This window comes from Oncorhynchus tshawytscha, linkage group LG12, assembly GCF_018296145.1.
Source record: "Oncorhynchus tshawytscha isolate Ot180627B linkage group LG12, Otsh_v2.0, whole genome shotgun sequence".
Lineage (NCBI taxonomy): Eukaryota > Metazoa > Chordata > Actinopteri > Salmoniformes > Salmonidae > Oncorhynchus > Oncorhynchus tshawytscha.
Window position 1 is genome coordinate 12,453,444 of NC_056440.1, and position 26,945 is coordinate 12,480,388.

Consider the following 26,945-nt stretch of genomic DNA (forward strand, 5'->3'; position numbering starts at 1 on the left):
ACTTCCTGACTGATATCTTGAGATGTTGTTTCAATATGTCCACATAATTTTCCTACCTCATGATGCCATCTATTTTGTGAAGTGCACCAGTCCCTCCTGCAGCAAAGCACACCCACAACATGATGCTGCCACTCCTGTGGTTCACGGTTGGGATGGTGACCTTCAGCTTACAATCCTCCCCCTTTTTCCTCCAAACATAACTATGGTCATTATGGACAAACAGTTCTGTTTTTGTTTCATCAGACCAGTGGACATTGCTCCAAAAAGTACGATATTTGTCCACATGTGCAGTTGCAAACCAGAGTCTGGCTCTTTTATGGTGGTTTTGGAGCAGTGGCTACTTCCTTGCTGAGCGGCCTTTCAGGTTATGTTAATATAGGACTCGTTTTACTGTGGACATAGATACTTTTGTACCTGTTTCCTCAAACAAGGTCCTTTGCTGTTGTTTTGGGATTGATTTGCACTTTTCGCACCAGAGTACATTCATCTCTAGGACACAGAATGCGTCTCCTTCCTGAGCGGTATGACGGAGGCGTGGACCCATGGTGTTTATACTTGTGTACTATTATTTGTACAGATGAACGTGGTACCTTCAGGCATTTGGAAATTGCTCCCAAGGATGAACTAGACTTGTGGAGGTCTACATTTCTTTTCTGATGTCTTGGTTGATTTCTTTTGATTTTCCTATGATGTCAAGCACAGAGGCACTGAGTTTGAAGGTAGGACTTGAAATACATCCACAGGTACACCTCCAATTGACTCAAATTATGTCAATTAGCCTATCAGAAGCTTCAAAAGCCATTACATAATTTTCGGGAAATTTCCAAGCTGTTTAAAGGCACAGTCAACTTAGTGTATGTAAACTTCTGACCCACTGGAATTGTAATAGTGAATTATCAGTAAAATAATCTGTCTGTAAACAATTGTTGGAAAAAGTACTTGTGTCATGCACAAAGTAGATCTCCTAACTGACTTACCAAAACTAAAGTTTGTTAACAAGAAATGTGTGACTTCCGATTTCAAATGCAGCTAGATTTGTATTCTTTTCATTTTCACTGAAACTTAGCTAGCAATTGCAGCTAGCTAGTTTAACCTACTCAAACACCTGGCTCAAACAGAGAGGGATACAATGTTAGCCTGCTGGCTATGGCTATCCAAATTAGAACTCTTCAAAGTCAAGGTAAACTTTTAGTTTGATGAATTTATATCCACCGGGGCCCAGCGGTCTAAAAGCTAAACTGTACAGCATGAATGTTTACTAAAACTTTGGTTCCAGTAGTTGTTGTTGATTATGACGTTAGCTAATATGGTGACAATGATGTAGGCTGTGTGTAGTGGTTAGCGGTTATGAATTTTTGGCGCTTGGAAAGGTTTTTTCACCTAGTCACAGACAGCTGATTTGTTGTGCACTGAAATACACAAGCGAAGGGAAAATGTGAGAGGAGGAGAGTGCGTAAATACGAAAAGGAATTATACAATGAACAAAGTGATCATGATTTTTGTATGTGGCTGCTATGAAAGTGAACTGTGTGTGTGTGTGTGTGTGTGTGTGTGTGTGTGTGTGTGTGTGTGTGATCAGGGTTGTATTCGTTCCACAGATTTTGTACGTTTCTTAATTGGAAACAAACAGTAGGAAACGGGGAAAAACATACCTGAATTTGTCCAATAGAAACTCTGATTTGCAACTGTTGGACTAATGATTACACCCTAGATCAGCAAGATGCAGGCAAGAGTGTGCAAGGCGGTATTGAATGTGTCAGTGTCTGTCACCTTGATTACTCGAACTGTCTGCACCTACAGTAAATTTTACATTTTCAATCATAGGCTAGGTTGTAGCAACCTCATGATGGGTATAGGGAAAATCTGAGTAACATGTAATAGCCTAAACCTATTGATGTTACATTGCGCTGGGTGAATGGAATATGAATGACAGTCATTCAATTTGTTGTAATAGAAATAAAGCTGTGCTCACAAAAACAAATTATCGTCCTCCCTCATTTTATGAGATGATCATTTGCAGCGTTATTTCCCAAACCAGCATTTTACTCTTCTATTCTATACCAGAACCTTCGATTTATTGTTTCAATAGGGTAATAAAATCTCTTATTTACTTACAGATGTAAGAAATTAATTTGACCAGTTTCTCACAGCAGGAAAATAATCCTGCGGCAACAGGACATTTGAAATATTGCGTGGATTATAATTAATGGACATTTTTGTAGGGGTTTATAAAATGTTTTGTTAGGGAAAATAAAGTCTGAGTGGAAATTACAAACTTAAGGCCTTTGTAAACCTCGAATACACTACAAGTTTCCATTTTCTGTAACAATAGTGTTATCAAATTTAGATGCTAGTACATTTGTACCTTCATTCCTATGTGGTAGTATTGAAATTATAATTAAATCACAATGTGTTGGCTGCCAAGTTAGTGCAGGGGCCTTCGCTATCTAGCTAGCTATGTTGTGTTAGTTAGCAAATAGGTTAACTAGCTAGCTAGCTAAACATTTTGTTATGGGCTGGCACTGGCAGTATGGGATTATGGAGTGGGAATTAAATGGTTCCTTCGTCATCTTGCTAGTTAGTTAGCTAGCTCTGGCCATCTGGCTAGAAACAACAAGGACCTATCTACAAAATAGCAACATTAGCGCAGCTAACTAGCTAGCTAACATAGAAATCTAGACCATAAGAAACCAGAGATATTAGAAAAGGAGGAGATACAGTAAGAATGGAGAAATGTATAACGCTCTGCCCAGAATAATGTAGTCCAATCGCTTTCACGTTGCAATGCTGCGTTACGCGGAGGCTAAGCTATTTGTCACACAATCGCTTCTAAAAGTCAGGGTATTAGTTGAGAAATCTACCTATGTAATGTTAAGATTTCAAAGCTATACACTACTAGAGAGAACAAGTTAATAATCTCACATCTCTGAAATTATTTGTAATGCTGTACTTCTTGTTCACATAATTCATGCAAATTTTGGGTTTTTGATTTAGCGCTCAATTGACTCCCATTCACTCATTGAAGGAGTGACCTTCTTGTCCCAGAATCATCCAGAATGCACTGCACAGCACATTGATGTCGCATGGGCAACATACATGGGGCGGCAGGGTAGCCTAGTGGTTAGATCGTTGGACTAGTAACCAGACGGTTGCAAGTTCAAACCCCCGAGCTGACAAGGTACAAATCTGTCGTTCTGCCCCTGAACAGGCAGAACTGTTCCTAGGCCGTCATTGAAAATAAGAATTTGTTCTTAACTGACTTGCCTAGTTAAATAAAGGTAAAAAATACATAATACCTGTTAATACGATTCCAATGGAGTTTCCCATCTCCTCAAAAGTATTTTTGAAATAACATACATGAACATTTATTGCCAAACAATGCTTCGGCCACCTGGTTTGGAGTATTTTAACACGGCTGAGTGGCTGACGACTTCAAGGTCTTTGCTGTGTGAACACAAAAGAGATGGACTGTCGTCACTGTTCAGAGGTGCTAAGTACTGTCGGCAGGCAAATGTTTGACAATCCTACCGGTGTGTCTGAGCTATAAGGCCTTCATGAGAGAAATTCCATCATATCAATACTTTAGTTACCATTTATCTATCCTAATATTATCACAGCTGTGCATTAATTTGGTAGGTTTTGAGTCTCCACACTATCACTCCGTTACCAAATAGGTGGTCATTTATCATAGCCAAAACTATGAATAACCGTGTAGAATACTAGAGTAACACCACCTAAGCACTTTCTCCTTCAGAACATTTATACATCTGAAGCATGGCACTGAGTAATGAGTGTACTCTGCATTGGTTTAATTGGAACATCAGTTAATCCAATGACATCCGTTTAAGTTTATTATTATATTGGTTACATTGAAATACTGTCAGCTGATGACATGATCGCCACACTCCCCTCTCTCCACTGGGATTCTCTGTCTCTGACCCTATTACAGGGGGCTGAGTCACTGGCTTACTAGTGCTCTTCCATGCTGTGCCTAGGAGGGGTGCGTCACTTGAGTGGGTTGAGTCACAGACAAGATCTTCCTGTTTGGTTTTGTGCCCCCCCGGGCTTGTGCGTTGGAGGAGATCTTCGTGGGCTAAACTCAACCTTGTCTCAGGGTAGTAGTTGGTGGTCTGTTGATGTCCCTCTAGTGGTGTGGGGCCTATGCTTTAGTAAAGTGGATGGGGTTATAAACCTGCATAGTCAAATCAAATCAAATCAAATTTTATTTGTCACATACACATGGTTAGCAGATGTTAATGTGAGTGTAGCGAAATGCTTGTGCTTCTAGTTCCGATAATGCACTAGTAACCAACGAGTAATCTAACCTAACAATTCCACAACTGCTACCTTATACACACAAGTGTAAAGGGATAAAGAATATGTACATAAACATATATGAGTGGGTGATGGTACAGAACGGCATAGGCAAGATGCAGTAGATGGTATCGAGTACAGTATATACATATGAGATGAGTGATATAGGGCATGTAAACATAAAAGTGGCATAGTTTAAAGTGGCTAGTGATACATGTATTACATAAATATGGTTGGCCCTGTCTGGGGGTATCGTCGGACAGGGCCACAGTGTCCCCTGATCCACCCCTGTTTCAGTCTCCAGTATCTATGCTGTAATAGTCTATGTGCCAAGGGGCTAGGGTCAATCTGTTATATCTGGTGTAATTCTCCTATCTTATCTGGTGTCCTGTGTGAATTTAAGGATACTCCCTCTAATTCTCTCTCTCTCTCTCTCTCTCTCTCTCTCCCTCTCCTCCCGGAGGACCTGAGCCCTAGGATCATGCCTCTGGACGGCCTGGCGTGATGACTCTTGGCTGTCCCCAGTCCACCTGGTCGTGCTGCTGCTCCAGTTTCAACTGTTCTCCCTGCGGCTAGGGAACCCTGACCTGTTCACCAGATGTTCTACCCTGTCCCGGACCTGCTGTTTTCGACTCTCTCTCTACTGAACCTGCTGTCTCAACATCTGAATGCTCAGCTATGAAAAGCCAACTGACATTTACTCCTGAGGTACTGACCTGTTGCACCCGCTACAACCACTGTGAGTATTATTTGACCCTGCTGGTCATCTATGAACGTTTGAACATCTTGAAGAACCATCTGGCCTTAAATGGCCATGTACTTTTATAATCTCCACCCAGCACAGCCAGAAGAGGACTGGCCTTCCCTCACAGCCTGGTTCCTCTCTAGGTTTCTTCCTAGGATCCTGCCTTTCTAGGGAGTTTTTCCTAGCCACCGTGCTTCTACATCTGCATTTCTTGCTGTTTGGGGTTTTAGACTGTGTTTCTGTCACTTTGTGACAGCTGCTGATGTAAAAAGGGCTTTATAAATACATTTGATTGACTGATTGACTGCAGAGAATATGAGGGTCTTTGAGAAAAACAACATTAATTATATCATACATTACCTTACCCACTCATGCTGACAAAAGGCTGCAAACACATACCCCACTCTGTCTATGCAAATGTGCACAACGCCACAAGGAGCTCTCTACCACTCCCAAGATTTCCTCAGATATCTTCAAAGCGTTTCAGAACTCCTGCAAAGCCTTGGTTTATTTAGAGGCATCGGATCAACAGCGTGGCACCTGGGGAGCCTGAGCTGTCTCATCCGTTTGTCACCAGGAGTTGTGTTCTTATTTTCCACTTCCGCACATCCAAGTCTATTCCTCCCTTCCTCCGCCTACCTTTCTCCCCTACCTCCTACCCCCTACCTCCTCACAGCGGAAGTTCGTCAAATAACCGAGCAACACTTCAAAAACAGGAGCTGGGGTGTTGTCCTCTAAAAATCTCAGCATGGTCTGTCCTTCTCAGAGAGGAAAAGGGGGACAGGGGGAGAGGTGAGACAAGAGAGAAAAGAGAAGAGAGCGTAGAGGAGAGAGTGTGGCCGGAGAGGGGAGAGATCAGAGAGGAGATGAAGCGGGGAGAAAGACGAGAGGGGAGAGGGGATGGAGAGGGGAGGGGAGGGAGAGGGGAGAGAGGGAGGAGGGAGAGTGAGGGAGGAAGGAGAGTGAGAGAGAGGGAGGAGAGGGAGAGGGGAGGGAGAGATAAAGAGAAGGGAGAGGGGAGGGAGAAGAGAGGGGAGGGAGAACAGAGGAAAGAGGGGAGGAATGATTGGAGATGAACACAATGCCCAAGAGAAAGCCAAAGAAAAAAGGCCTCTCAAAGAGTTGGAAACTTTTTCATCCAAAAAAAGCCCCTTTCTGTTTAGTGTATTTATGACACTGCAGAATTTAGAGAGAAGGGTTTAGTCTGGCTCTTTTCCTCTTGGCAGCTCCCCACTGGGCACAAACTGGCTAAATCAACGTTGTTTCAATGAAATTTGTCAATGAATTGTGATGTGGAATCTACGTGAAAAATACATTGGATTTGTTTTTGCAATTATTAACGTAAAACGCTGTTTTTAGGTAACATTTTACCACTTTATGTCATCATGGTAACATATTTGCAACATAGACAAACCTTGTGTAAAATATGTGGAATTTGTACCTTTGTAACAATGTCAGACTTTCAACGTTATGTCAACTAACAGAAAAAAACTATAGGCCTGGCAGCACCTCCTACTGGAGAGTTGATCTATCTACAGCTATCCCTTCCATCTCCTATCCAGGGTTGTAACCAGGGTTTTCTTATGTAATCATAGAAAGCGCGTATGTTCAGAGTCGCAGGTCTGTAGAAATCTTCAAAATTGCTATGATAATCTGCATAGAATCTCAAACAGGATTGATCACTTGCACCATTACTTTATTGTAAATCTCAATTAACTGCAGTGCAGGTCATTTGCTTGTGCTATTAGATGAAGCAGACTGAGAACACTTTAAGTTGTTGTATAAATAAACAACACATCGAACATTGTATTGCCAATTTAAACTTTGGTGTGCTTTTAAATTGGGGAAAGCGCAGTGATAACACATTTAGGTGACAACTAAGTCAAAAATCAAACATTGTATTTTCCATTGGAATTTGTTGTCCTTTTAGATAGTTGAAAGCATAGCGATAACACATTGGGATTCAACAAACTTTTGACTGTCTTTTTGAGTGGGTGAAAATAGGTTGAAATATCATGAATCTACGTATCTACCAAATATTATCACATTTTCCATGTCTAAATGATGTGATGGACCAAGTGGGTCTGCTGTGTGTTTCAGTGAGTATGCACAGACGAGCAGTATGAGAGTCAGCAAAAGAGGATTTGAAACAAGGCTAGCGGTGCCAATGCTTACCAAATGGGAACGTTTGAAATGGGACATGGAGGGGAAATCCAATTGGAACAAAGCTCTGTCTCATCCTGTATTGTAGTGAATGTTGCACAACATCACTGCTTACTGCTTACACAAACATTCAGTGCATCAATAAAAAAAATCTAAATGGATCCCATAGAAAGAAAGTAGCTAGCCGGTAATAAAGATGCATTAGTGTGTTGTGCTTTTATCCAAATGACCATAAAGTCTGTGTTCCTCAGTCCCAAATTCAGAAAAATAGCCCATTCCACTCTCTGTCCTGCTTTCTTATCCTTCAGCCTGCAAGTCCCTGTGGCTCCAGTCTGCAGTTTAAATCTTCCAAATAGCACCCTGTTTCGTATATAGTGCACTACTTTTGACCAGAGTGCTATGTGCCATAGGAAAAGGGGTGTCATTTGGGACGTAGCCCTAATCCGGCTGCAGCTGAATAAGCTGCAATGTGGGCCATTATTCACTCCCAAGTACTGTAGTTTCCTGGCTGCTCTGAGGCTCTCTCTGCAGCAAGCGAGAAATGCGGTCTGAATGGAGAGGATGATTGGTTCAGGGGCAAATATGAAAGAAAGTGAAGGGTACTAGCCCCCCAGACAGACGAACAGACTTGCTCATCCCTAACTGGGTTCTGGGGGGATGGATGGACATGGTAGTACAATCTGGATGTCTTTCAATAGAGTGTTCTGAAATTACATACACAATGTTCCTATAATTTTACTTTGGGATTGTAGTTTTACGTCAGCCTGCCTGTGTTTCTGTTGTATTCATTTTTTCTTTAAATCTCCAACTGCTGATGTCAATTTGCGAATTTAAAACTAAATCTGGTTAGTGTACTTTGACGGATTTGAGATTATTATTGCATTCTGTGTTATAAAATGTATTTGGATTAAATTATTTTTTCTCAAATGTTCAATCTCCTCTCTATCTCTCCCCTCCTCCCATTCTCTGTCTTTCCTACTTATTTATCTCTCCCCTCTCTTTCATATGGAACAATGCAATCAGGCTTCTTCCCAAAAAGCTCTGCCTCTCTCCTCCACTTGGTCCTCGTTACAGACTTGTCAATTCTTCCTCTTCTCTAAAGAGATGGTACGATAGAGAAAAATAGTCTAAGGAAAAGACTATCGGCCTCCTGCGAGCCTCCTGTCTCTGGGGAATAACTGCCAGGCAGCTGAGGAGCTAGGCTCTGTGTGAGTAAGTTTAAATCTGCAATGCCAAGCTGTCATCAGAGACCTGATGGGTATCACCGGAGCCCCCCGTTATGCACCCCCAAGTCAAATACCCTACCCCAGCTCCCCTAACTCAAATACTCTACCCAGCTCCCATTAACTCAACTACCCTACCCAGCTCCCCTAACTCAAATACCTTACCCCAGCTCCCTAACTCAAATACCCTACCCCAGCTCCCCTAACTCAAATACCCTACCCAGCTCCCCTAACTCAAATACCCTACCCCAGCTCCCCTAACTCAAAGACACTACCCCAGCTCCCATAACTCAAAGACCCTACCCCAGCTCCCCTAACTCAAATACCCTACCCCAGCTCCCCTAACTTAGCTACTCTACCCCAGCTCCCTTAACTCAGCTACCCTACCCCAGCTCCCCTAACTCAAAGACCCTACCCCAGCTCCCTAACTCAAAGACCCTACCCCAGCTCCCCTAACTCAAAGACCCTACCCCAGCTCCCTAAATCAAAGACCCTACCCCTGCTCCCCTAACTCAAAGACCCTACCCCAGCTCCACTAACTCAAATACCCTACCCCAGCTCCCTTAACTCAACTACCCTACCCAAGCTCCACTAACTGAGCTACTCTACCCCAGCTCCCCTAACTCAAATACTTTACCCTAGCTCCCCTAACTCAAAGACCCTACCCCAGCTCCCCTAAATCAAAGACCCTACCCCAGCTCCCCTAACTCAAAGACCCTACCCCAGCTCCCTTAACTCAACTACCCTACCCAAGCTCCACTAACTGAGCTACTCTACCCCAGCTCCCCTAACTCAAATACTCTACCCCAGCTCCCCTAACTTAAATACCTACCCCAGCTCCCCTAGCCCATTAGTTCCATGCTATGTGATCTCTTGGCTTCTAGTTCTTCTAAGCCCAGGCCAGGCATGCCTTGTCTCTATGCTACACTATCTCATAACTCATGGACACAGAGTGGGAAGACGTTGTTCCTAAGAACTGAAACAGGGTCAGCAAAAAAAATGTTTATGGGGAACATCTACCAGACAACATACACTCAATTCCAAATCTATCCTCTTCCCCCTAACTGTTTCTCGCATCTACACAACTGCCTTAGGGGTACAAAGTATATTTGTCAATTTGGAATTCAGTAAGTTGAGAGGGCTTAAGCAGTGAGTGTTGTGTGGGCAGTAATGGTAGGAACACTGCCATCTAGTGCTAGCGCTGAGACAGACAGTGAGACAGACAGACAAACAGACAGACACACCAAACCGCTGACATTGAGGTGAACCAGAGAGAAACAGTAGGATACATACTCTTGCACAGGAAAGGGAAATCATTATATACCTGCAGTTACAAAGGAAGGCCCTTACTGCATCAGGTTCTAAACGTCAGGGCTATTGAGTGTCTATTGGAAGCACAAAGCAGTCTGACCTTCTCAGTGCCTCCCCATTGAGTGGACTTTAGGTAGGCTGCTTTATGAACATAAAAGTGTGAGAGTCCAGGTTTGTGCTGTTAAGGCACAGACACACCGGTCGGTAGCATTTACCGGCCGAGATTACTTAGCATCTCTGAACAGAGTGACGGTGTGTTTTGGTCCCTAAAACACACAGTGCCAAATGAACGGTGAAGAAATGGCAGACGAACTGGCAAACCGTCACTCGGTGCAATGGGTTTTCTCCTTTAGACAATAAGGAGGAAGTGGTAGCTGCAGAGAATCATTTTGGAGATGCCAAAGAAGCTTTCAATGTTTCTTCTGAGAAGGGTATTGTTAGTCACAGACCATGCTTGGTTGAAACAAATGATCACGTGGAGAGTTGTTTTTACTCAGCCTTTTGATTTAACACAGGGATGGGATGTATGGAGGGTGGAATAGAGGCAGGGAAAGAAAGAGAGAGAAAGACAGAGAGAGAGAAAGAGCAAGAAGACAGAGAGAGAGAGAGACATAGAGAGAGGGGAGAGAGCGAGATATGGAGGGAGAGCAAAGGAGAGAGAGAGATCAGAGGAACAGAGAGAGAGGGAGAGCAAGAGAGAGAGAGAGAGAGAGAGAGAGAGAGATCAGAGGGAGGATTAATACAATTGAGGTCCACATGATGTCATGTATGTCTCACAGGTATATGTACACCACTGTTCAAAAGTTTGGGGTCACTAGAAATGTCATTGTTTTTGAAAGAAAAGCTCATTTTTGTCAATTAAAATAACATTAAATTGATCATAAATACAGTGTAGACATTGTTAATAATGTTGTGAATGACTATTGAAGCTGGAAAAACGGCAGATTTTTTTGTGGAATATCTACATAGGCGTACAGAGGCCCATTGTCAGCAACCATCACTCCTGTGTTCCGATAACACGTTGTGTTAGCTAATCCTATTATATCATTTTAAAAGGCTAATTGATCATAGAAAACCCTTTTGTAATAATGTTAGCACATCTGAAAACTGTTGTTCTGATTAAAGAAGCAATAAAACTGTCCTTCTTTGGACTAGTTGAGTATCTGGAGCATCCGCATTTGTGGGTTCATTTACAGGCCCAAAATGGCCAGAAACAAAGGACTTTCTTCTGAAACTCGTCAGTCTGTTCTTGTTCTGAGAAATTAAGGCTATTCCATGTGAGAAATTTCAAAGAAACTGAAGATCTTATACAACACTGTGTACTACTCCCTTCACAGAACAGCGCAAACTGGCCCGAACCAGAATAGAAAGAGGAGTGGGAGGTCCCGGTGCACAACTGAGCATTTTTATGTAATTTAATTAACAATAAATATACTTTTTTTTTAAAAAACAATTACATTTCTAAGTCACCCCAAACTTTTGAACGGTAGTGTATGTGTGTGTGTGTGTGTGTGTGTGTGTGTGTGTTTGTTTGTGTGTGTCTGTTTACTCTTAACAGTATACTCATGATTTGTTTGATGTAATGTCATTACTTTTCAATTCTAAGAATTAAACATGACTCAACAACACCAGGATTGCGGCCATGTTGGAATTCAATTCAGGACTGGAAATGTGATTCCTCAGTTTAGATGGAATTGACCCAACCTTGTCCTCCACAGTCGTCAACATAGCTTCAACCACAGTGTGATCAAACAATGTTATCATACCCAGTCAGGAAGAATTTTTGGTGCATCAGAGAGAGAGAGCGAGAGAGAGAGAGAGGGAAAGGGAGTTAGAGAGAGAGGGGGAGGGAGAAAGGGTGAGAGAGACACACTCATGTGAAAAGGACGTCACGCTGCGAGAACCACTTCCTCTTAATTCAGGCTACACCAAGAATAGAAACCAGGACCTCTGCCTTGCTAGTGTTATGGGCATCACGTTTCTTTCTTAGCGAGTACCACTACCCCCGAAGCGCAACACACACACAGCGGTGTTGATAAGGGCTAATGATGCAAAATTGTGAAGGTTTTCAAAAGCAAATTAACCTACTGTATATGCCCTTGTCCATTCTTATGCAAATATATCTGCCTCGGCAGCCACTCTTGGGAAGGAAGGGTGTGTGACTTATCTTTTAAAACACTAAGCAGTTTATTAACCACACAACAACAGGCCAGTAAAGAACCGCTATCTGAAAAAAACAGAAACATTTTTAATCCTTATCAACTTAAAGAGAAACGTGTGTTACTTACTGTTACTGCATTATGACAGCCACTAGCATGATTTCAATTCTACTCATTTACTGGCTTCACCTTCGATGGTTTCTGGTCAACAGACACAATGTCACACCTGGCTGTTCAGTGTATAACATCTAGAGTATGTTATTTAAGGCTTAAGATTAAAATATATTAATTTCCATTAGGAGAGATGCTAGGGTAGAAATCATCCGTATCCTACAATGTGGCTCGTGGTCATTAATCACAGCTCTCATGGTTTGTTTGGTACCCGGGGAGCACGTGTGTCACTACCCGCAAGCAAGACCGGGATTTAGTGCGTGCGCTGTGTGGAATACAGAATTCACGCAGTTCGAGAGAGCCACACACACTGGAGTCAGGGTACGGAATGTGTGTGTGTGTTCCTGTGGGAGAGAGATAGCTGGCTATACACAGGAGCCAGGGTTGCAGTTCACAAAATCCACACAGAGCGTCGTCCCCTCACCTGTGGAGCGAAGAGTGAATTGGAGATGGAAAGCCGCCCCCGTTCCAATGACCAAATAAGAGCGAGCGAGTGTGCCCACGCGCTGAATGCATAGGCTATTTTCAGTGAATGTTCTAAGGATTCGGTGACTTTACATTTATTGTGTTTGAGTGAAGGTACATTTGGACTTTTGATTTCTACGCTGTCCGTATTTATTTTGTGTTTCTCACCTGGATCTTATCACTAAAAGCTCAATGGAAAGGTAAAAGGACACCGTGCCTACCAAGAAAATAACTCGCATCCAAAAGATCCAACAAGTGGACGAACGAATATTCTGCTTCTGCACTAATGACTGTACTAAAACAACGGATTAAGCATCTTTGAATGATCTCATTGTTTTTGGATTTTATCTGTTTGTTTTCTAATCCAGTGAGAGAAACCGCTGTTCCTTTTCATCTGCACTGACATCTCACTAGCGGTGTGTCTCAGCAGATGGAGCCACCGTGATGTGTTTAGTCTTGTTCAGCAAATAGCCTGTATAAGTGTGACAATTTAGGCAATTAATTCAACTCGATGATTGTCAATTAATTTCCTCAACCCAGGCTAGATATATCTCGCAATTTGTGTAACAAATAACTGTCAAGTATCCAGATGAATAAAAAGGAGATACAGTGACAACGTCAAGTTTATATTTATATATAAAAACAATAATCCACTAGTCTTCTCCGTGTTCATTCACCAAGGAACGGGGGATAGGCTACCACGGATCCTCTCTTCTCTCCTGCCTCTCGAATCTGGGACCACATCTGTTCCTTTCTATTCATGGACTTGATCCTCCGCACCCTGTTTGAAACTGGAGAAAAGTTGTGAGTGACTCTCTTGAACTCTCCCTTATATGAAGATCAGGGCACAGGTGGCAGCCCCAGACCGTCACCGCAGCCATGCCTATCATGCATCCAATCACCTCCAATTTGATGTACCGGGGCATCTGCACCATCCCAGACATGCTCGCCTACCGAGCCCCGGTCAACCTGCCCGAGGACGAGGTGGAAGGTGAGGAGGAGAGTTTACATGTTCTGTTCCCAGCTCTGGTTCTGTTCCCAGGTCTGGTTCCATTGCCAGCTCGCAGCTATGCTGTAGCCTTTCATCTCACATAATCGTTTCATTATCAATTCACACTTGGTGAAGAGAGGTCTTGAGTCAAAGTAATGGCATGAGAGCGGTGAGTTATTTTAGACTGTCGCCATCAGTGCAAGTAGATTCAGCACCACGGACAGCGCCGCTCAGGGAGTCCGTATTTGAATCGGTCCCTTGCCTCACCATGTTGACTAGGTGCGACTCCGTTTGGAATAGCGTCCACCCACTGTAGATTGTCACTCACAGATAATTTGTTACTTCGCTACCTCAACTTTATAGTTGATCTGGTTATGAAGTTATCAATTAATCAATTTATTTGATCGTCAGTTAGTGGGCCAATTGTGTGTAGTATAAACATGTTGTTTTTGCAGGTGAAAGGGGATTTGTGAGAGGCGTGGGATGTCCACATATTATCTTTTAAAGACAGTTCTACAAGCCTATCCACCATTTGCCCAGATAAGATTGAGATTCAATTTTGTTTTAGCTCATCACTGATCATTTATTTGGGATTTATTTCTAATGTAAGGTAATTTTAAGGAGAGCACACCTGTATGTTGTAATTGTCTCATGGTGGACTTGCCAGTCAGTGACTGACCATCAGTAACATTCTAGTATGAAGGTGTTGCTCCCTCTAACTCTCCCAGATAAGGGTTAGAGATCACCATTGTTAATGTTTGTATGTATTGATCCTCACGCAAGCATGTTTCCCTATTGCAAGATTATCAGCATCTATATGAACAGCAAATGAGATGTAAACCTGTGGCAGACACAAAAGCTCCATTACATAGAAAACCCTGTGGAGAAATCATCTAAATGAGAAAACGCTGACACTGTGACGAACATATCCCATTGTGGGGTTATATTCAGTATTGTGGGGTAATATTCAGAACTGTGGTTTTATATTCAGTATTCTGGTGTTAGATTCAGTATTGTGGGGTTCTATTCAGTATTGTGGGGTTATATTCAGGATTATAGGATAATATTGAGTATTGTGGAGTAATATTCAGTATTGTGGAGTAATATTCAGTATTGTGGATTAACATTCAATATTGTGGTGTTAAATTCAATATTGTGGTTTTATATTCAACATTCTGAGGTTATATTCAGTATTGTGGTGTAATATTCAGTATTGTGGTGTTATATTCAAAATTCTGAGGTTATATTCAGTATTATGGTGTAATATTCAGTATTGTGGTGTTACATTCAGTATTGTGTGGTTATAGTATATTCAGTATTGTATCGTTTTATTAAGTATTGTGGTGTTATATTCCCTTTTGTGTGGTTCTATTCTGTATTGTGGGGCGGCCGGGTAGGCTAGTGGTTAGAGCGTTGGACTAGTAACCAGAAGGTTGCAAGTTCAAACCCCCGAGCTGATAAGGTACAACATCTGTCATTCTGCCCCTGAACAAGGCAGTTAACCCACTGTTCCTAGGCTGTCATTGAAAATAAGATTTTTTTCTTAACTGACCTGTCTAGTTAAATAAAGGTAAAATAAAATTACAAAAATTGTGGGGTTATATTCATTATTATGGTGTTATATTCAGTTTTGTGGGGTCATATTAAATTTTTGGTGTTATATTCAATATTGTGGTGTTATATTCAGTAATGTGGTTTTCAGTATTGCAGTGTTATATTCAGGATTGTTGGGTTACATTCAGTATACCATACTCCGGCGCCGACAGAGAAGGCCGCCTCGCTTCGCGTTCCTAGGAAACTATGCAGTATTTCGTTTTTTTACGTGTTATTTCTTACATTGGTACCCCAGGTAATCTTAGGTTTCATTACATACAGTCGGGAGGAACTACTGAATATAAGAGCAACGTCAACTCACCATCATTACGACCAGGAATGTGACTTTCCCGAAGCGGATCCTGTGTTTTGCCTTCAACCCAGGGCAATGGATCGGATCCCAGCCGGCGAACCTGATTGTCTACCAAGGGAATTCTCTTCGATTAAAATCACAGCCATGGATATTACCCCCCAAGCAGACACATCGATGGCCCTGAACAAACTTTATTTGACTCTATGTAAACTGGAAACCACATATCCTGTGACTGCATTCATTGTAGCTGGGGATTTTAACAAGGTTAATCTGAAAACAAGACTCCGCATATAAAGCCCTCCCCCGCCCTCCTTTCGGAAAAGCTGACCACAACTCCATTTTGTAGCTTCCAGCCTACAGACAGAAACTAAAACAAGAAGCTCCAGCGCTCAGGTCTGTTCAACGCTGGTCCGACCTATCTGAATCCACGCTTCAAGACTGCTTCGATCACGTGGATTGGGATATGTTCCGCATTGCGTCCAACAAGAACATTGACGAATAGGCTGATTCGGTGAGCGAGTTCATTAGAAAGTGTATCGGTGATGTTATACCCACAGCAATGATTAAAACATTCCCGAACCAGAAACCGTGGATTGATGGCAGCATTCGCGCGAAACTGAAAGCGCGAACCACTGCTTTTAACCAGGGCAAGGTGACCGGAAACATGACCGAATACAAACAGTGTAGCTTCTCCTGTCCTATTAAGTGTCCTGTGTGAATCTAAGTGTGCGTTCTCTAATTCTCTTATTATTATTCGAACATGCTGATCATTTATGAACATTTGAACATCTTGGCAATGTTCTGTTATAATCTCCACCCAGCACAGCCAGAAGAGGACTGGCCACCCCACATATGCTCTCTCTAATTCTCTCTTTTTTTCTCTGTCTCGGAGGACCTGAGCCCTAGGACCATGCCCCAGGACTACCTGACATGATGACTCCTTGCTGTCCCCAGTCCATCTGACCGTGCTGCTGCTCCAGTTTCAACTGTTCTGCCTTATTATTATACGACCATGCTGGTCATTTATGAACATTTGAACATCTTGGCCATGTTCTGTTATAATCTCCACCCGGCACAGCCAGAAGAGGACTGGCCACCCCACATAGCCTGGTTCCTCTCTAGGTTTCTTCCTAGGTTTTGGCCTTTCTAGGGAGTTTTTCCTAGCCACCGTGCTTCTACACCTGCATTGCTTGCTGTTTGGGGTTTTAGGCTGGGTTTCTGTACAGCACTTTGAGATATCAGCTGATGTACGAAGGGCTTATTAAATAAATTTGATTTGATTTGATTTAGCTGTTCCCTCCGCAAGGCAATCAGACAAGCTAAATGTCAGTATAGAGATTAAGTAGAGTTGCAATTCAACTGCTCAGACACAAGAGGTATGTGGCAGGGTCTACAGTCAATCACTGATTACAAAAACAAAACCAGCACCGTCGCGGACCAGGATGTCTTGCTCCCAGACAGACTAAATAACTTCTTTGCTCGCTTTGAGGACAATACAGTGCCACTGACACTGCCTGCTACCAAAACCTGCGGACTCTCCATCACTGCAGCCGACGTGAGTATAACATTTATACCTTATAACCCTCGCAAGGCTGCAGGCCCAGACGGCATCCCCAGAAGCGTCCTCAGAGCATGCGCAGACCAGCTGGCTGGTGTGTTTATGGACATATTCAATCAATCCTTCCGTTCCCAAGAAAGCTAAGGTAACTGAGCTAAATGACTATCGCCCCGTAGCACTCACTTCCGTCATCATGAAGTGCTTTGAGGTACTAGTCAAGGACCATAACACCTCCACCCTACCTGACACCCTAGACGCACTCCAATTTGCTTACCGCCCCAGTAGGTCCACAGACGATGCAATCGCAACCACACTGCACACTGCCCTAACCCATCTGGACAAGAGGAATACCTATGTGAGAATGCTGTTCATCGACTACAGCTCAGCATTTAACACCATAGTACCCTCCAAACTCGTCATCAAGCTCGAGACCCTGGGTCTCGACCCCGCCCTGTGCAACTGGGTACTGGACCTCCTGACGGGCCGTCCCCAGGTGGTGAGGGTGGGTAACAACATCTCCACCCCGCTGATCCTCAACACTGGGGCCCCACAAGGGTGCGTTCTGAGCCCTCTCCTGTACTCCCCGTTCATCCACGACTGCGTGGCCATGCACGCCTCCAACTCAATCATCAAGTTTGCGGACGACACTACAGTGGTAGGCTTGATTACCAACAACGACGAGACGGCCCACAGGGAGGAGGTGAGGGCCCTCGGAGTGTGGTGTCAGGAAAATAACCTCACACTCATCGTCAACAAAACAAAACAGCAGAGCGAGCACCCCCCTATCCACATCGAAAGGACAGTAGTGGAGAAGGTAGTAAGTTTTAAGTTCCTCGGCGTACAGACAAACTGAATTGGTCCACCCACACAGACAGCATTGTGAAGAAGGCACAGCAGTGCCTCTTCAACCTCAGGAGGCTGAAGAAATCAGAAACCAAAAGCACTCACAAACTTCTACAGATGCACAATCGAGAGTGTCCTTTCGGGCTGTCTCACCGCCTGGTACGGCAACTGCTCCGCCCAGAACCGTAAGGCTCTCCTGAGGATAGGAGGTCTGCACAACGCTTCACCGGGGGCAAACTACCTGACCTCCAGGACATCTACATCACCTGATGTCACAGGAAGGCCATAAAGATCATCAAGGACAACAACCACCCGAGCCACTGCCTGTTCACCCCGTAATCATCCAGAAGGCGAGGTCAGTACAGGTGCATTAAAGCAGGGACCGAGAGACTGAAAAACAGCTTCTATCTCAAGGCCATCAGACTGTTAAACAGCCACCACTAACATTGAGTGGCTGCTGCCAACATACTGACTCAACTCCAGCCACTTTAGTAATGGAAATTGATGTAAAAATGTATCACTAGCCACTTTAAACAATTCCACTTAATATAATGTTTACATACACTACATTACTCATCTCATATGTATATACTGTACTCGATATCATCTACTGCATCTTGCCTATGCCGTTCTGGACCATCACTCACTCATATATCTTTATGTACATATTCTTTATCCCTTTACACTTCTGTGTATAAGGTAGTAGTTTTGGAATTGTTAGGTTAGATTACTCGTTGGTTATTACTGCATTGTCGGAACTAGAAGCACAAGCATTTCGCTACACTCACTTTAACATCTGCTAACCATGTGTATGTGACATTTTTTGTTGTTGATTTGATTTGTATTGTGTGGTTACAGTATTTTTTATTTATTTATTTATTTCACCTTTATTCAACCAGGTAGGCTAGTTGAGAACAAGTTATCATTTACAACTGCGACCTGGCCAAGATAAAGCATAGCAGTGTGAACAGACAACAACACAGAGTTACACATGGAGTAAACAATAAACAAGTCAATAACACAGTAGAAAAAAAAGAAAAAGAAAAAAGAGTCTATATACATTGTGTGTAAAAGGATTGAGGAGGTAGGCAAATAATTACAATTTAGCAGATTAACACTGGAGTGATAAGTGATCAGATGGTCATGTGCAGATACTGGTGTGCAAAAGAGCAGAAAAGTAAATAAATAAAACAGTATGGGGATGAGGTAGGTAAATTGCTGCTCAGATAGCAGATGTTTAAAGTTGGTGAGGGAGATAAAAGTCTCCAACTTCAACGATTTTTGCAAATCGTTCCAGTCACAGCATCGTTCCAGTCACAGAGAACTGTAAGGAAAGGCGGCCAATGAGGTGTTGGCTTTAGGGATGATCAGTGAGATACACCTGCTGGAGTGCGTGCTACGGGTGGGTGGTGCCATCGTGACCAGTGAACTGAGATAAGGCGGAGCTTTACCTAGCATGGACTTGTAGATGACCTGGAGCCAGTGGGTCTGGCGACGAATATGTAGCGAGGGCCAGCCGACTAGACCATACAGGTCGCAGTGGTGGGTGGTATAAGGTGCTTTAGTAACAAAACGGATGGCACTGTTATAAACTGCATCCAGTTTGCTGAGTATAGTATTGGAAGCTATTTTGTAGATGACATCGCCGAAGTCGAGGATCGGTAGGATAGTCAGTTTTACTAGGGTAAGTTTGGCGGCGTGAGTGAAGGAGGCTTTGTTGCGAAATAGAAAGCCAATTCTAGATTGGAGATGTTTGATATGAGTCTGGAAGGAGAGTTGACAGTCTAGGTACTTATTGTGTACAATATTCAGTATTGTGGGGTTATATTCAGTATTGTTTAGTTATATTCAGTATTGTAGTGTTTTATTCAATATTGTGGGGTTATATTCAGTATTGTTTAGTTATATTCACTATGGTGGGTGTTATATTCAGTATTGTAGTGTTTAATTCAATATTGTGGGGTTATATTCAATATTGTGGGGTTATATTCAGTATTGGGTTTTTTTCAGTATTGTGATGTTGTATTCAGCATTGTGGTGTTATTTTCAGCATTTAGTGTATATTCAGTATTCTGTGTTTTTTCAGTGTTGTAGTATTATATTCAGTATTATGATCTTATTTTCAGTGTTATATTTTGCAGGGTCATATTCAGTATTGTGTGGTCATTTTCAGTATTTTACCTTTATTTAAATAGGCAAGTTAGATAAGAACAAATTCTTATTTTCAATGACAGACCAGGAACAGTGGGTTAACTGCCTGTTCAGGGGCGGAACGACAGATTTGTACCTTGTCAGCTCGGGGGTTTGAACTTGTAACTTTGCAGTTAGTAGTCCAACGCTCTAACCACTAGGCTACCCATTTTGTGTGTTCATACTAGGTATTGGGGGGTTATATTCACTATTTTGGGGTTATACTAATTTTTGTGGGGTCATATTCAGTAGTGTGTTTTTTCCCCAGTATTGTTGGTTTGTATTCATTATTGTGGGGTCATATTCAGTATTGTGTGGTTCTATTAAATCAAATCAAATCAAATCACATGTTGGGTTTTATATTCAGTATTGTGGTGTTATACTCAGTATGGTGGGTTTATATGCAGTATTGTGGTGTTATACTCAGTATGGTGGGTTTATATGCAGTATTGTGGGCTCATTTTCAGTATTCTGGTGTTATATGCAGTGTTGTGGGGTTATATTCAGTATTGTGAGGTGTCATGGAGTGGCTCCTTCTGGGTATAGATCATGGCTTCCCGCTCTCTCCTACACCCAAGTTCTGTTATCTCTGGTCGTAAATTCGTTGCGGAGACTCTCTCCTCCTGGACATGCAGAAAGAGTGACAGAGGGAACAAAGGATTTCACATGGCCAACTCCTAATTTCCCAAAATGAGAATTTGAAACAAAATGTCCACTTGTGAATAGGTGGTATTGGGCCGTGGACATAAAATTAATGACTAAAGATGAAACCATTTGTGAAATGATGTAATGTGATGTTAAACATTTAATGTTAGAGAATTGTATTCCCTTTAAAGTTTAACTAAGTCATTGGCCCGCCCCTGTGAATACAGACATGATCTGGCATCATGGAACAGTCCTTTCCTATTGTCACGAATAAAAACCCCTCCTGAGGAAATCCTCTTCAGACCACTAATACCTCGGTGTCAGCTGAGGTGGCACAGGTTTGAGTACCAATACTGAGCAAACCCACAGCATGAGCTGTGATTGCGAATAGTTTAGACTAAGCAAACCCACAGCGTGAGCTGTGATTGCGAATCATTATTGAATTCCTAACCATTCCACGTGGAGCATTGGCTACACGGCTGGAAATGGTTGATCGATCCCGACAGAATAAGAACAAATCTTAGATACTAATTACTAGTCTGCAGCTAGAAATGATGTAAACCTGGGATGCTATTACCGCCAACCGCCAAAACATCTACTCTATGAGAACATTTCTGAATGGTACTCTGAAGTATCCATTCTAACCACAAAAGACTTTGATCTTCAGGGATGCAGAGAAAGAGAGAGATGAACTGACTCTCCAGCAGACGGACTGAAGATTCCAACAGAGATCACGATGACACCTGGATGTAAATATATATTGATAACAGTTATTCCCGAGTGAGTGAGCATTCACGTGCAAAGGATTAGCATTTCAATTCATATAATTATAGTAGTACTGTGTGTAGTGATCCCTCTGGTCTTTCCCATTCTCGCTCAGTCCACACCCACTTCCCTTTGTCCACCAAGCCGTCATATCGGTTTAGCCCACTAGGGCATCTTCCCTGTCCTGTGTTAGTGACCAATATCTACTGTGTTGTTTGTTTATGCATTTCTGTGATTATTTAGTTAGTTAGTAAATCACTGATTTAGCCAATTGGTGTATGGATGATTCATAGTTAAGGCTGGTTCGTGCAGACAACCAACAATTTACGACGTCTGGAATGACGCTAATGTGAGGTAAATAATAATTCATTAATAAGAATACTAATTGATCAGATATTAAAATATCTGAAGAGTTATATTAGGATAATTATAGCTTTGTAATCTGATGATTTTCCTTGGTGCCCCGACTTCCTAGTTAATTACATTTACCTGATGAGTTTAATCACATAATAATAATTACAGAGAATTGATTTGAGAAAATAACAGTCTTCACTTTTAATGATGCCAAAGACACGACAGGGGTCATATTCAGTATTATGGGGCCATATTCAGTATTGTGGCGTTATATTCAGTATTGTGGGGTCATATTCAGTATTGTGGAGTTATATTCAGTATCGTGGGGTTATTTTGAGTATCGTGGGGTTATATTCAGTATTGTGGAGTTATATTCAGTATCGTGGGGTTATATTCAGTATTGTGTTGGCTGGCTGTAATACACATTACAACACGCAGACATGCTCACATGTATTATGTCAGGAATCTGTCTTTTTGACAGAAAGCTTATTTTAGTGCTGTATTTATTGTTGTGGGATCTGTCTGGTTTACTATTGAATCACACACTGCTACTATCCCCCTGTCACAGTGAATCTCACTGATGTAAATATTGTGACAGACATTTCCCATTGTAAGGTTACATTCAGTGTTGTGGTTGCTGGCTGTCTTACTAGCTATATATATTACAACACTCCTCCGCCCTGTATTGGAATAGAAATCCAGTGGATGAATCACCTCAATGACTGAATGCTTACATTGTGACAGACATCTACTATTGTAGGGTTGGATTCAGTCTTACTGTGTCTGGCTGGCTTTATACACTGCAACACTCCCCAACAATCCCCCTGTCATCTGATTGAGGTTTATGGATCTGATAGAGTATATTTATAGATTGTATTTCAAGGGAACACAATAGTTTTGAGTGCAGATACAGAGAGGGAAGCAGGCCTAAGGCAGTCAACCCACTCTCCAGTAACGGTGTATACTATGACACAGACAGCAGCACTTGGTTGCACGGTTGATTCTGATGGATTGACTATTGCTATATTGTGCTGTTTAGGATTGAGGAGATGTATATCAATGTACTGTAAGACAATCCAAATGAATTACATGTTGGCCAATCTGACCATGACAGAATGCATGCGTAAGTGTGAATGACAGCATCTGATTGTGTGTCGCTGGTCAGGTCTTGTGAGAGATCGTCTCCACCGTGGTTATTGATGCAGAAATTCGCTGGGACAGAAACGAGATGAACAGTTAATTGAATCTCGAGTCACATATGGACGCACAGCCTCACAGGGGCACGCACGCACACATACACACACACGCACGCACGCACACACACACACACACACACACACACACACACACACACACACACACACACACACACACACACACACACACACACACACACACACACACACACACACACACACACACACACACACACTTTGGCTTGGCACAGTAGAGGAAACCCATTCAGTGCTGCGACTGGTTTCAATTACAAGAGCTTGCTGAAAAATGGTAATAGCGAGATTCTATCATTTAGTTTGGATGATGAGTTTCAACTCCGATAGACTGAGCATGTGTTAAATTAACACTGAATATCTTTTGACACCTACAGTAGAGTGGATGCCAACAGGACTGTTCAAACTGTGAGCAATTTCGGGAATACATCTCTGTCTCTATGTCTATCCCTCTGTCTCACATTCTCTCTGACTCTCTGTCTGTATAATTGTCTTGCTGTCTGTCTCTCTGTCTTTCTCTCTGTCCCTCTCTCAACCAGCAAACAGAGAACATGTAAGATGAAAAACATAGGTTAGTCAACTCTCCCCATAGGAGAACCCTTTGAAGAACACTCTTTAGTTCGAGGAATAACTGTTTTGGGTTCCATGTAGAACCCTTTCCACAGAGGGTTCTACATTGAACCAAAAAGTGTTCTACATGGAACCAAAAAGGGTTCTACCTGGAACCAAAAAGGGTTCTACCTGGAACCAAAAAGGGTTCACCTATGGGGATAGCTGAAGAACCCTTTTGGAGTGTAGTTGCTTATTTTGTCAACAGACAGACAGAATAAGGTATAGGAGAAACCAACATTGTTCTTTGCTGTGTCTTTTGCATGAATATAAACTGGGTGGTTCGAGCCACGAATGCTGATTGGCTGAAGGTCGTGGTATATCAGACCATATACCATGGGTATAACAAAACATGTATTTTTACTGATGTAATTACGTTGGTAACCAGTTTATAAAAGCAATAAGGTACCTTGGGTGTTTGTGGTATATTGCCAATATACGATGGCTAAGGACTGTATCAAACATACCCTCGTAAATCTGACTATCCTGCCAATCCTTGACTTCACTCTACTCAGCAAATTGGATGCGGTCTATCACAGTGCCATCCGTTTTGTCACCAAAGCCACATATACTACCCACCACTGGAACCTGTGTGCTCTAGTTGGCAGGCCCTCGCTTCATATTCATCGCCAAACCCATTGGCTCCAGGTCATCTATAAGTCTTTGCCGCCTTATCTCAGCTCACTGGTTACCACAGCAACACCCACCCGTAGCATGTGCTCCAGCAGGTATATTTCACTGGTAATCCCCAAAGCCAACTCCTTCTTTGGACGCCTTTCCTTCCAGTTCTCTGCTGCCAATGACTGGAACGATCACTGAAGCTGGAGACTTATATCTCCCTCACTAACTTTAAGCTCCAGCTGTCAGAGCAGCTCACAGATCACTGCTCCTGTACATAGCCCATCTGTAAATATCCCATCCAACTACCTCATCCCCATCCTGTTATTTTTTTTGCTGCTCCTTTGCACCCCAGTATCTCTACTTGCACATTCATCTTCTGCACCTCTATCACTCCAGTGTTCATTTGCTAAATTGACATTATTTCACCACTATGACCTATTTATAGCCTTACCTCCCTTATCTTACCTCATTTGCACACACTTTATATAGACTTTTTTTCTCTGTTGTGTTATTGACTGTATGTTTGTTTATTCCATGTTTAACTCTGTGTGGTTGTTTGTGTCGCACTGCTTTGCTTGATCTTGGCCAGGTCGCAGTTGTAAATGAGAATTTGTTCTCAACTAGCCTACCTGGTTAAATAAAGGTGAAATAAAATTTAAAAATACAGGCACTCTGCGTTGCGTCATGCATAAAAACAGCCCTTAGCCATGGTAAATTGATCATATGCCACACCCACTTGGGCCTTATTGCTTAACCTCTGCGCACGGAACCCGGTAGCGGGCTGAAATTCGACAACATACGGTGATCGCTACATAAATAGTCATATTAAACATCCATGAAAATACAAGTGTCTCACATGTTTCGAAAGCCTAGAATCTTGCTAATCCAACTGCGTTGTCAGATTTAAAACAGGATTTACTGCGAAAGAATACGGTGCGATTATCTGAGGATAGAGCCATAAAAAACAACTATTTCAACCAGCACAGGCGTAACAAAATCACAAACTGCAATAAAATAAATTGTTTACCTTTGACGATCTTCCTCTGTTTGCAATCCCAATGCTCATTGTTACACAATGAATGTTTTTTTGTTTAATAAAATCCATTTTTATAGCCTAACACGAAACATTTTGTGAACCGCTTGTGTCGTGAATTCCGTCTCATTCCATTTTCAACGACACATTCGAGGTAAATACACACACAGAACGTGACTTTTCCAGTCATGTTTGGTTTCATTGCAATCAACTGGTTTGTTTGTAACACAACCAAACCTGATGGATCATTTCACGGGACGTATTGACTGAAAGAAACCGATTTGAAGACAACAAGTAATGACATCATTGTGCACCAATGATTTGCCCGCTGTTTCATGACTGACTGTATTTTATCCCAATGACCACTGATCGTCTTGAAATCTAGCTGGGTAGATAGCCAATGAGCTGAGGTAAATGGCAATATGTAATGTTTATTTGTTGGAAGACCAACCCATGTAGTAAACTCTGGCGTAAAGAGGGTCATTCGCCATTGAAGTTTCATACCGGAAGGAGCAACGCATGTTGCGCACAGCATTGTTTTGGTAAAGCGCATATTCAGCTGTTTATATATCAATCAGTATGGCGACTAAGTCAGGAAAAGCTAAATCTAAGTCGAGACATACAGATGTACACAAAATTTTACAAGAAATTGATCGAGGACGATTCATTTAGCGATTCCCAAATAGAGGAATATTTTTTGAATGGAGAGGACATCGTTTTGGACTGGTAAGTTCTTCTCATGCTAATGCCGTTGTTTGAAATTAATAATATAAAATATTATTTGTGAAATGAAAGAGCCTATTTGAGGCTGTTGAGGGGAGGGCAGGCCCACAACAATGGTCAAAGTGAAATGGAGACAGTAGATACAGCTGGTCTGTTGTAATATAATAAAGACAGTAGATCTAGCTGGTCTGTCATAATATAATAGAGACAGTATATCTAGCAGGTCTATAATAATATATTCAACCTTATGTTCCCTGTACTCTATATATATATATCTGTTTATTATACCTGTTGATACAGGGCTCATATGTGAAACTATTCTAACTGAACATTTTCTTTCACAGTGACACTGACTCCGAATGGGAGCCCCCAGTGCCAAGGTGTCCACCCCCCACTGAAGCTGGTTCATCCAGCTCCTGCCACAAGTGGTGTTCATCTGCCCAAATGTATTTCTGCAGGCATGGATGTGCTATGGCACCTGGCATCAGCAGCACCATATTGTGTAGAGGACTGAGGGTCTTCCAAATATTGAAAGTGTTATTTTGTAAATGTGTATATTTTTTTCATGTTTTTTTCTCAATTTTTTTTTTGGGGGGGGGGTGTGTTAGAATACCATTTTGGTATTTTGTATATAGTTATTCCATTCAAAACGTATAACTTCACCAATTTGGCCACTTGGGTACATTTGGGATACTTGTGTGGGACACCTGGGTGACTTCATGCTAAATGTCATGTAGCACACTCATTTTGGAAGTTCTCATTCTGAAGCTTTGCAAAAGTACTGTTCCCCTCTTATGTTTTTCACTGAAATTGTCCCCATCATCCTATCTGGATGTTTGTTATATCTTGTTCATTTTAAAGATGATGATACAACAATAAAAAGAAAAAACACATGTTTTTTTTCAATGTATTATCTAAACCAGATCT

General features: G+C 42.2%; 1 protein-coding gene across 1 annotated transcript in view; it reads left to right on the forward strand.

The window, feature by feature from the left end:
* The first annotated feature begins 12,413 nt into the window (after positions 1–12,413).
* The window catches only part of LOC112262574 (calcium-binding protein 7), a 56,892-nt gene continuing 42,360 nt past the window's right edge, over positions 12,414–26,945 (forward strand). The window contains exon 1 of the mRNA XM_024438200.2: positions 12,414–13,542. Coding sequence (XP_024293968.1) covers positions 13,431–13,542 — 112 coding nt within the window. The 5' untranslated portion in view covers positions 12,414–13,430. The remainder of the gene's footprint in view (positions 13,543–26,945) is intronic.